The 12181-nt window shown below is 36.3% G+C and overlaps 1 protein-coding gene across 4 annotated transcripts in view; it reads right to left on the bottom strand.

The window, feature by feature from the left end:
• SPAST (spastin) overlaps positions 1-12181 on the bottom strand; it is a 53015-nt gene that overhangs the window by 11450 nt on the left and 29384 nt on the right. For all 4 annotated transcript variants that reach the window (XM_086700314.1, XM_086700316.1, XM_086700315.1 and 1 more), the window contains 8 exons: positions 9854-10041; positions 9156-9289; positions 8579-8672; positions 3782-3856; positions 2199-2270; positions 797-872; positions 465-556; positions 239-318 (listed from right to left, as the gene is read on the bottom strand). In XM_086700314.1, coding sequence (XP_086556440.1) covers positions 239-318; positions 465-556; positions 797-872; positions 2199-2270; positions 3782-3856; positions 8579-8672; positions 9156-9289; positions 9854-10041 — 811 coding nt within the window. The remainder of the gene's footprint in view (positions 1-238; positions 319-464; positions 557-796; positions 873-2198; positions 2271-3781; positions 3857-8578; positions 8673-9155; positions 9290-9853; positions 10042-12181) is intronic.

Genomic DNA, 12181 nt, shown 5'->3' with positions numbered 1-12181 from the left:
AATACTAATCAGAAGAAATAAACAATTTGCCTGCAACCAAAGTGAAAACTAGTTTTCGTGGTATCATGTTGGCTCTGCCTTCAAAATCTTCAGTAGGTAACAAGAGGCCAAAGGATGAATACCAGGAGGGAAATAATTTGTCTTCAAATTGAGAGTGAAGGAAATAAGACATATGTGAGATGAACACAGGAGCAAATACACCTGTAATCGATGTGTGTTTCTACATAAATCCCCCTACCTGAGAACAGCCTCATCAAGCTCTTGTGGCCTGTTAGTTGCACCCATGACAAGCACTCTGTCATCTCCAGCAGATTGTACCTGTAAGACAAAAAAAATTTTCAGTACTTTTAGGTAAAGTAGTAACAAAAACATGATAAAATCTGTATTTCTAATTTGAGTCATTTAATTTGAAAATATCTACACTAAGATGCTACCGCCTTAAAAATACCATAATCAATACTTACACCATCAAATTCTATTAGAAATTCAGTTTTCAGACGTCTACTAGCATCATGTTCTCCTTCTCTTCTTTCACACAAAAGGCTATCAACTTCATCTAAAGGAAACAAAAGGGTAAGACTTTAACTTAAAGCCACACAACACCAGTCATCTGAGATTAATCTAGTTTACTACTTAAGTTATTAATATTGTAGGTCCTGCACAATTCATTAGTCTTTAACTTTGCACTTCTTTAAAATGTGTTCCTTCTGAATACTCTCTTTCATTATACCTATCAAACTTGGAGAAGGGAATTTCATAAATATTCAACTAACTTAGTTAGAAAACATTTTCTTACCTATAAAAATTATAGAAGGCTGAAGTTCTCGAGCCACAGCAAAAAGAGCTCTCACCAATTTCTCTCCTTCTCCCACCTAAAAACAAGGCATTATACACTGTAATACACATAAAATGCAACATTATTCCAGCTGTTTAAATTTCATGATTAAAAGTCTTACATCTAGGAATTTCCTTTCTTTGCAACAACCAAAGATTTGGTTTAAGGAATCGTGGGAGGAAGGTTACTGAACCATCGCTTATAAAAAAAAAAAAAAAAGACTATTATTTAATACAGTCTGATAAGTTTTTTGGGTTTTTTTTTGGGTTTTTTTGGTGCTGAACCCTAGACTGGTCCGGTAAGTACTTTAAAAAATGAAATACATCTCTGCTTTGCTTGACCCTACATTCTTAAGACTTGAGAATAGAATAGCTATTAGGGGTATAACTAGTGAGAAGATGGAATATTAGGACAGAGAAACAGACACTGTACATATTTCTTAAGCCCTTGGTTGTAGGGTATATTCATACAACCAGGTACGTTGCAGAGTACTCTACTAAACTAAACTTACTTAAATTAACTCTCACAATATCACTGTCAATAAGTATAAAAGTATTTCTAGATAGCCAAGGAGGTCTATGAACACCCCTTGCGACATTCCAGGGGATGAAATGCTATAATAAAACAATTCTATGCATTAAAATCAACTAATGAAAGGGTCATGAAGTTTGGGGTAATCCACTGTAAAAACTCTTCTGTCCTCTAGGTGGCATCTATTTTTTTAATTGAAAATTTCATTAAAAAAAAGAATGGCCTCAGATTTAGAATCACAAAGCAAATATTCTGAAGGACCCCCGTGAGAGATCACCTGCTGACAACATCAACACTTTATAAATGAGGCCTAAAAGTTTTCTTTTCTTAACACCAGCTCAGTACCCAACAGTTAAGTTGGAATCCCTATCTCCTAACTTCCAAGACAGTGTTTTCCATTATACTATGTGTATCATGTTGGGTACATCTACTTTAATAACAATTTCACTTATAAAATTTCACATAGAAAGTAAAATATAACTAAGAAAAGAGATATCATTTTACAGTTACTTTTAATTATTTTATAAAAATGAGAACTCAGCCAATACCTGATCTTGGATTTCTAGTCTTCAAAACTAAAGGACAATAAATTTCTGTTGTGTTTATGGTACTTTGTTACACAGCCCCAGCAAATTAAAACAGTATTTGAGAGCACAATCCTAACTTCAAAAGAGCCTAACTTTGTCTTTTGAAGAGTGATTAATGTCCATCAGAGCTAAATAATAGATATAAAACTCAAAAATATTTTTTTGTGTAATGTTATTACCATTTATACTTAGTAACATCTAGACAGCAACATAAAATATGACAATACTGGAAAAAGAACACTCACATATTTTGAAGTTAAACTTGCAGCACTTATATTGAAGAAGGTTGCATTGGATTCTGCAGCTACTGCTTTAGCCTTAAAAATCACAAGGGCAAAACATTATATTAGTTCAATATCTTCCTTTACAAAGAACCACATTTGAGGGGCGCCTGGGTGGCTCAGTTAGTTAAGCATCCAACTTCAGCTCAGGTCATGATCTCATGGCTTGTGGGTTTGAGCCCCACGTCAGACTGTACGCTGACAGCTTGGAGCCTCTTTGGATTCTATCTCTCCGTCTCTCTCTGCCCCTCCCTGACTCGTGTTGTCTGTCTCTCTCTCAAATGAACATTAAAAAAATTTTTTTAAATAAAAGAACATTTGATCAGCTTAAACACTAAAAAAGACTTTCCAAAAATATAAAATATTACATGATTCCTGATATGTGGCAATCAGTGTGTTTCTTCTCAGTAATGAAGAAAAAGTCTAGGAAGAGCTATGCTTCTTTCCATTCTCCCTATTTTTTCTAAGGGAGATGGATAAAGAGTGGTTAAAAAAAAAGGGTGTTAATTCCCTTCTTAGTTATAGAAAGATAACTGGTTGGGGAAAGAGAAACGGCTAAACTCTTTTCCTCTTTACTTTTCCCCTCTAAAAGAGCTATACAGGAGAAAGAGGTATCCAGATCCCAGTAAAACCTTGGGCAAAAGGATACTGGAAAAAAAAAATGTTGTATGTAAATTATACTTCAATAAAAAAAGAAAAAGCGTGTTATCCTGATTATTTATTTATTTTGAAAGTTTTTATTTATTTTGAGAGAGAGAGAGGGGGTAGGGGCGGTGGGGGGGGGAATCCCAAGCAGACTCCACACAGCCAGCTGGGAGCCTGACATGGGGCTCAAACTCACAAACCGTTGAGACCACGACCTGAGCCAAAATCAACAGTCAGACGCTTAACAGACTGAGCCACCTGGGCACCCGCTCTGCTGAATATTTAAATAAAGCTGTTAAGATAGGAAGAAAAAAAAAATCAAGGGCTAGGAAGATACAGAATATAGTAAGGTAAGCTTTACTGAGGTAAAAATGTTATTATTTAACTTGGGAAAATAATGAAAACTACACTTAAATTTAACCACTCCAAAACATACTACTGAAGAGAACATAATGTGTTTTTCCATCTACTTCTTCACTGAAAACATGTTTAAAAACTTGGGAGAAGGGGCGCCTGGGTGGCTCAGTCGGTTAAGCGTCCAACTTCGGCTCAGGTCACAATCTCACAGTCCGTGAGTTCGAGCCCCGTGTCAGGCTCTGTGCTGATCGCTCAGAGCCTGGAGCCTGTTTCTGATTCTGTGTCTCCCTCTCTCTCTGACCTCCCCCGTTCATGCTCTGTCTCTCTCTGTCTCAAAAATAAACGTTAAAAAAAAGAACTTTAAAAAAAAAAAACTTAGGAGAAGTATATTATAACAAAAAGCAAATCATAAAAATAACTCAGAGGTTGTGCACGCTTCGGCAGCACATATACTAAAAAATAACTCAGAGGCAATATAAACTTTTTTTCATAACATTATCTCTAATTATCTAAACAGAACATTCAAATTCTAAAAGAATTCTTACCAGCATTGTTTTTCCATTTCCAGGTGGACCAAAGAGTAACAATCCTCTGGCAGGAGCTCTAAGCCCTGTGAACAACTAAAATCATATACTTTAGTTCACAACTATGATTCTGGAGACACTTTTTTTCCCAAACATTTTAAGTCTGTCATCTGAAAAGCATCATTTTGGGGACGTTTGGGGGTGCAGTTGGTTGAGCATCTGACTTCGGCTCAGGTCATGATCGCATGGTTCGTGGGTTCGAGCCCTGCATAGGGATCTGTGAACAGCTCAGAGCCTGGAGCCTGCTTCAGATTCTGTCTTTGTCTTTCTCTCTCTCTGCCCCTCCCCCACTTGCACTCTGTCTCTCTCTCTCTCTCTCTCAAAAATAATTGTTAAAAATAAAAAAAAAAAAGCATTTTTCCGTAGCATCCTCCTAAACAGAACTCCTCAGAGCTCTAAAGAGAACACATATAATCAATAAATTGGTGTAACTATTAAAAACAGAAGAAAACAAAGTTTTTAAGAATCTCATTGAAAATTAAAGCAAATTGGTTAAACAAGACATAATGAACACATATTCTTCTCTACTTCCTTTGGAAATCTCACCAAAATAATAGTAGATGAAAAAAGAAGATATAAATCTTCAAAATAAAGAGAACACAAAAGGAAAAAACAGAAGACACAAAAATTTTTGTAGAGAGAGAACGGACAAAGTGTGGTAAATTATTTTGCAGAGGTGATGGAGCTAAAACCTAAGTGCCTGATTGTAAAGGGATACCTAGATACCAGCAGTGAGTAGAAGTGAACAAAAACCCTGGAAAACGTCAGGACGTGGAAGTATGATGTATCAGAGAAAGCAGGAGGAAGGCGGACAGCCACAGAGGAACTGCTTGAAAGTTTGTATGAGGAACAACCAAACTGAGGTGCCCACCCCCCCCCACCAAGATCACCAAGATCCAAGTACTCCTCTTTCACAAACAAAGGAGGCAAAAATTTTGTTCTTTAGAGATATTAAACCTGAGTCTCCAGACTCAAAGACACCAGGCATGGCAAAGAGTCAAGTGTGAAGCACAAGACTGATATCACTTTGCTTAATAGTGAAAGAGTATGTATTTTTAAGTTGAACTATATGAAATGGCTAATACTTAACAAAAATTTTTTTTTATTGTTTATATATTTTTGAGAGAGAGAAAGCACGAGTCATGGAGGGGCAGAGAGAGAAGGGGACAAAGGATCTAGCAGATATTCAACTTTCAAAAAAGTATTTATTTTGGGGGCACCTGGGTTGCTCACTCGGTTGAGTGTCTGACTTCGGTTCAGTTCATGATCTTGTGGTTCATGAGTTTGAGCCCCACTTCGGACTCTGTGCTGAAGCTCAGAGCCTGGAGCCTGCTTCAGATTCTGTGTCTCCCTCTCTCTCTGCCCTTCCCCTGCTCATGCTCTGTCTCTCTCAAAAATAAGTATTAAAAAAAAATGATTAAAATACTACAATACTATAATCCATGTAGTTGCAAATGGCAAGATTTCATTCTTTTTGATTGCCGAGTAATACTCCATTGTATGTATACACACACACACACACACCCCACATCTTTATCCATCAATGGACATTTGGGTTCTTTCCATATTTTGGCTATTGTTGATAGTGCTGCTATAAACATGGGGGTGCATGTGCCTCTTCGAAACAGCACACCTGTATCCCCTGGATAAATACCTAGTCGTGCAATTGCTGGGTCGCAAGGTAGTTCTATTTTTAATTTTTTGAGGAACCTCCATACTGTTTTCCGGAGCGGCTGCACCAGTTTGCATTCCCACCAGCAGTGCAAAAGAGATCCTCTTTCTCCGCATCCTTGCCAACATCTGTTGTTGCCTCAGTTGTTAATGTTAACCATTCTGACAGGTTTGAGGTGGTATCTCATTGTGGTATTGATTTGTATTTCCCTGATGACAAGTGATGTTAAGCATTTTTTCATGTGTTGGTTGGCCATCTGGATGTCTTCTTTGGAGAAGTGTCTATTCACATCTTTTGCCCATTTCTTCACTGGATTGGTTTTTGGGTGTTGAGTTTAAGAAGCTCTTTATAGATTTTGGATACTAACCCTTTATCTGATATGTAATTTGCAAATATCTTCTCCCATTCTGTCAGCTGCCTTTTGGTTTTGCTGATTGTTTCCTTCGCTGTGCAGAAGCTCTTTATTTTGATGAGGTCCCAATAGTTCATTTTTGTTTTGTTTCCCTTGCCTCAGGAAACGTGTTTAGTAAGAAGTTACTGCAGCTAAGATCTAAGAGGTTTTGCCTGCTTTCTCCTCAAGGATATTGATGGCTTCCTGTCTTCCATTTAGGTCTTTCATCTATTTTGAGTTTATTTTTGTGTATGGTGTAAGAAAGTGATCCAGGTTCATTTTTCTGCATGTCGCTGTCCAGTTTTCCCAACACCATTTGCTGAAGAGACTGTCTTGATTCCATTGGACATTCTTTCCTGCTTTGTCAAAGGTTAGTTGGCCATATGTCTGTGAGTCCATTTCTGGGTTTTCTATTCTGTTCCACTGATCTGAGTGTCTGTTTTCATCTCAATACCATACTGTCTTGATGATTACAGCTTTTTTCCTTTAATTTTCTTTTTAACATTTATTTAATTTTGAGAGACAGAGAGAGACAGAGTATGAGCAGGGGAGGGGCAGAGAGAGAGGGAGACACAGAATTCGAAGCAGGCTGCAGGCTCTGAGCTGTCAGCAGAGAGCCCGACACGGGGCCCAAACTCACAAATCGCGAGATCATGACCTGAGCGGAAGTCGGATGCTCACCTGACTGAGCTACCCAGGCGCCCCGATGATTACAGCTTTGTAATTCTACTTGACATCCAGGATTGTGATGCCTCCAGCTTTAGTTTTCTTTTTCAAGATTGCTTTGGCTATTTGGGTCTTTTCTGGTTCCATACAAATTTTAGGATTGTTTGTTCTAGCTCTGTGAAGAATGTTGGTGTTATTTTGATAGGTATTGCATTGAATATGTAGATTGCTTTGGGGAGTATTGACATTTTAACAATATTTGTTCTTCTTATCCAGGAGCATGGAATATTTTTCCATTTTTTTTGTCTTCTTCAATTTCTTTCATTAGCTTTCTAATGTTTTCAGTGTATAGGTTTTTCACCTCTTTGGTTATATTTATTCCTAGGTATTTTACGGTTATGCCCACATTTTAACTGGGTCATTTGTTTTCTTACTGTGCAGTTTTAAAAGTTCTTTGTATATATTTGGATACCAGTCCTTTATCATGTAATATATTTTGCAAAGATTTTCTCCTGGTCTGTGGCTTGTCTTCTCATTCTCTTAACATCTTTCACAGAAAAGTTTTTAATTTTAATTAAGTTCAACTTACCAATTTTTCTTTTAAGGATCGTGCTTTTGGTGTTATATCTAATATGCTATCCTCAAACCAAAAGATCACCTAGATTTTTTTACTATATTATCTTCTAGGAGTTTTACAATTAGGTTTGCCTTTCACATTTAGGTCTGTAACCAATTTGAATTAATTTTTATGAAAGGTGGGAAAGTACAGTTCTAGAATTATTTTTCACATGGATGCCTATTTGTTCCAGCACCATTTGTGGAAAACACCATAGTTTCTCCATCAAATTGCTTTTGTGCCTTTGTCAACTGATGATATTTGTGTCTCTTGTGTTTCTGGGCTCTCTAGTCTGTTCTACTGATCTATTTGTCTATTCTTTTGCCAAAGACACACTATCTTGATTACTGTGGCATTTTTTTTTTTTTTTAACATTTTCTGGTTTTACTTTGATATAACAGACATAACGCTAAGTTAAACGTGTACGGTATGATTTGATACATACATATATTGAACAATATTTACCAAAATAAGGTTAGTTAACACATCCTTCACTTCACACAATTATCATTTTTTTGTTGTTGTTACAATGAGAACCAACAAACAGATACATAATCATAAATAGAGAGAACAAACAGGTGGTTGCCAGAGGGGAAGGAGTTGAGGGGTGAGCAAAACTGGTGAAGGGAATTAAGAGGTACAAGCTTCCAGTTTTAAAATAAGTAAGTCACAGGGATGAAAACACAGCATGGGGACTATAGACAGTTCTACTGTAGTAACATCGTATGGTGACAGATGATAACCATATTTATCATAGTGAGCACGACTTAATGTACAGAGTTGTCAATGTTGTACACCTGAAACTGAAATAACATGGTATCTCAACTCTACTTTGACAGAAAATAGTTCTTCAAACTTCATAATTTTATCTTAACTTCCCTTGTCTGCAGTATGATTTGTCTCTTAATTTTAAATTCCTCTTCCCTTGATATAAAAATTATTTTCTGTTACCTACTTTTCCCTCTGAATGTTAAAAATAGATTGGTTATTAGGAACCATTATAGTCATTCTCCTCTAATAACCAGTCAACATCAATTGCTAATGTTTTTTTTTTTTTAATTTTTTTTTTTTTTAACGTTTATTTATGAGACAGAGAGACAGAGCATCAACGGGGGAGGGTCAGAGAGAGAGAGAGACACAGAATCTGAAAAAGGCTCCAGGCTCTGAGCTGTCAGCACAGAGCCCCGACGCGGGGCTCGAACTCACGGACCGCGAGATCATGACCTCAGCCGAAGTCGGCCGCTTAACCAACTGAGCCACCCAGGCGCCCGTTTTTTTCTTTTTAAAAACATCAAATGAATTATATGAATTATATGAATTAATCAGTCTAGCATAGCTCACACATTTCTTTACTGCTAGTATGGATTCAGTAATGAATGATGCTACAGGAAAATGATAATATAAAGTGCTTACCTCAGGCCTTAGAGAAGGAAGAATAACAATTTCTTGCAAGGCTTGTTTTGCCAACTCTTGTCCAGCTATATCATCAAATTTAACAGCTGTTCCACTAAGAAAGAGAATTACAGTTAGCTCCACAACAAAATATGCTTCAGTTACTACCATATGAAATAAAGTTATTTTTTTTGAAATACAGTTATTTTTATGTTAACTGTGAAATTATAATTAAATCGGTAAAACAATGGTTTTCTGCATTTACTGTAACTGAAAACATAAAAATTAAATAAGTATATTAGACAAGATACTTTATTTATTTAAGTTTATTTGAGAGACAGACAGACACACACACACACACACACGGAGAGAGAGAATCCCAAGCAGACTCTGTGCTGTCAGCATGGAGCCCAATGTGTGGCTTGAACTCACAAACTGTGAGATCATAACCCAGGATGAAATCAAGAGTTGGTCGCTTAACAGACCAAGGCTTCCAGGTGCTCCTAGACAAAATATTTGTTATCTATTTTACTTATATTAAATAAATAAATTCAAAACTAAAACCATTAAATGAAACACTTTAGATGGCAAAACTTACTTGTCCACAATTTCGTTCATTATAAGGTTAGCAAGGTTGCTGTCCACATTCCTAAAATTCTTCAAGTCTTTCTTTTTGCGAACAGCAGTTGTAGGGGTAGAAGGTTTATTTGTTCTGTTTGTTTTTGGTGTACTCTTAAAGGACACAAAATTATAATGTAAAAATACAAACAACAGTTTTCTCAAGTAAATTAACCTCAAAGTTCACAGAATTAAAAACTTAACAATAGGAAAAAGGATATAAAAAACCCAAAACTGTGTATTTACTCCAAGGCAAAATGGTATTAACTACAGAACTACATTTGGCATGAAGTGGGCTTACAAGAGGATTTAATCCAGAAAGATTTAGATACCATAAAATAAAAAGACCCTATGATAATTTTGATTATTGTTAGAATTCTAACAAAACTCTGTGGTTAATGTTATAAAACATGTACATATATTTAAACAACTGAGTAACAAATTTAAAATGAACTCCATAGCATTATATAAAACAGACTGGATAAGCAGTTTACTAAACAATACCGAATTAGGTCCAAAGGGAGTTAAAGTAAGATTTACTTTTTAATAGCAAGTTGTCCTTACAGATTTTTTTCTTGTAGATTAAAAAAAAAAATTACATTCCACTTTGTATAAACTTATCAATGCTTTAAGATATTATAAAGTATTTGTTATTATCTTAAGCAAGCAATTAAATACCTTATGAGTTCCAGCTGCAGGACCAGGTCCCTGTCTCACTCCAGAAACCATGGATAAACCACTACAACTAGGTGCTCTGTGGTGGCCTGAAAGACCTGTGGATCCAGTTTTCATAACTGTTTTTGAACGAGGCAGTGAATTACTAGTGTGTGTCAAGGGATCTTTTCTTTTTGGAACAGCTCCACTTTCTATCAAAGAAAAAGTACAATCATCATGGATAGAAAACTGCGGCTAAACATTATAAAATAAAGATGGGTACAAATTTGCAAAACTAAGCTAAATACTATTTTTTTTTACATTAGCAATATTTCAAAATAAGATTTCAATTAGACTATCTACTAGGGTGGTCATGGGGTTATCACTTGGTGGACAAGATTATGGGTATTTAGGTTTTTCCTTTTCCTGATGTATATTATAATAGTCTTATAAGGAATATTTATTTGTAATAAGAAGAACCACATTTATTTGTGGGGACAGGAGGAGGACATAAGAAGATTACCCAAAGTTGCTGAATATTTAAAAAACAAAATGCAATAAAGGCATTAAAGTTATGTTGTAGAAGAAGTGGGGGGGGGGGGGGGAGGGAACATTGCATTACCTTGTTCCAAACTTTCAAGACTATAAAATAGTATGAAAGTCCACAGTCTGTGCCCACCAAAGGAAATAATCAATTAATTTAATATCAATCAATTTTTAATTTAAAGGGTACAAAGATGTGGTTTTATATGCTGAGTATTCTATGTGCTGTATATATGTAAATAAACACATAAAAAACATTTTCAATTAAGCTTAAAAGGTTACCTGACCTACCTATATTGCACTTCTACATACATTACAGGCTTTCAAATGTTCAAATCTTACTACTTCTAATATTTTTATATACTCCCTAACAAACATCAGTTTATTAGTAACAATGTTTACAGTAAAGACAAATGTTAAATCAGTCAGCAAATTAGAACAGCCTAAAGAAAAGACAAAAACCTTATTTTTGTGTTTTTCATCAAATCCCTCTAAGTGTTTTAAGGAAACTCAAAGAGAACGTTAGAGTAGAGAAAGGTGATCAAGAGGTTCTTCCAGTAAATAAATGTAAAGTTCTGAACCATATGTTCAAAGAACTAGTGGATAGTGACCCTAAAGGACAAAGCAGGAAAGCAATCTAGAAAAGGGGAAAATAATAAGGAAAGCAAAGGTGTGAAAAAAGAGCAAAATCTGCTCTTATTGTCACAAACTGAACAAAGCAATGTTTACTTTCATAAAATTTAAGTCCTGGACATGAAACTAATACTGGAAAAGTCACCAATAAAACTAGCCAAGATATCACAGAACTTAGGAAATGAGTATCTGTCCCCCACCCCAAAATAAAAAAGCATGTGAGATAAGATAAAGATTCATTTCAGAGGGAAAAAAGGAGAGGGAGGGGTGCCTGAGTGGCTCATTCAGTTAAGCGTCTGACTCTTGATTTTGGCTCAGGTCATGATCTCTCAGTTTGTGAGTTTGAGCCTTGTGTCAGGCTCTGTGCTAAAAGTGCAGAGCCTGCTTGACATTCTCTCTCTCCGTGTCTCTCTGCCCCTCCCCTGCTCAAGTTCTTTCTCTCTCTCTCAAAATAAATACACATTAAAAAAAAAAAGAGTGGAGAAGAATTTCTTCAGACAGTAAACATACAGTCCTAAGATTGTAAGTGAATAGAAATTTCCACAAGGAACTAAGAGAACAGACGGCAGACTTTTCATAAAAAATAGCAAAAGTTTAGTAGGCAACAGAGTAGGTAGGTTCAAAACACGGTAGCAAGAAAAAAGTGTTAACCTATTATCATTTAAAAAAAAAATTTGAAGTTTATTTTTGAGAGAGAGAGACAGTACAAGCAGGGGAGGAGCAGAGAAAGAGGGAGACACAGAATCCAAAGCAGGCTCCAGACTCTGAGCTGTCACCCAGACACCAATGCGGGGGTCAAACTCACTAGCCGTGAGATCATGACCTGAGTCGAAGTCAGACACTTAACCAACTGAGCCACCCAGGCATCCCAGGATTACTATCTTTCAAGCCTTTCAGTATTTCTTTTCTAATCAACCTTTTGAGGTATAATCTATGAGTAATAAATTGCATCCATTTAAAATGTATAATTTGATTGAGTTTATAAAGATATAAAGATGACAGGATGCCTGGGTGGCTCAGTAGGTTAAGCATCCAATTCTTGATTTTTGCTCAGGTCATGAGCTCATGGGTGGTGGGACTGACCCCTGCCTCAGGCTCTGTGCTGGCTGTGGAGGCTCTTTGGGATTCTCTCTCTACCTTTATCTCTGCTCTTCCCCCTCTCACACTTTCCCTCTC

This window comes from Puma concolor, chromosome A3 (genome assembly GCF_028749965.1).
Source record: "Puma concolor isolate L17-30 chromosome A3, mPumCon1.1.hap2, whole genome shotgun sequence".
Taxonomy (NCBI): Eukaryota; Metazoa; Chordata; class Mammalia; order Carnivora; family Felidae; genus Puma; species Puma concolor.
This window is presented reverse-complemented; position numbering and strand designations above follow the sequence as displayed.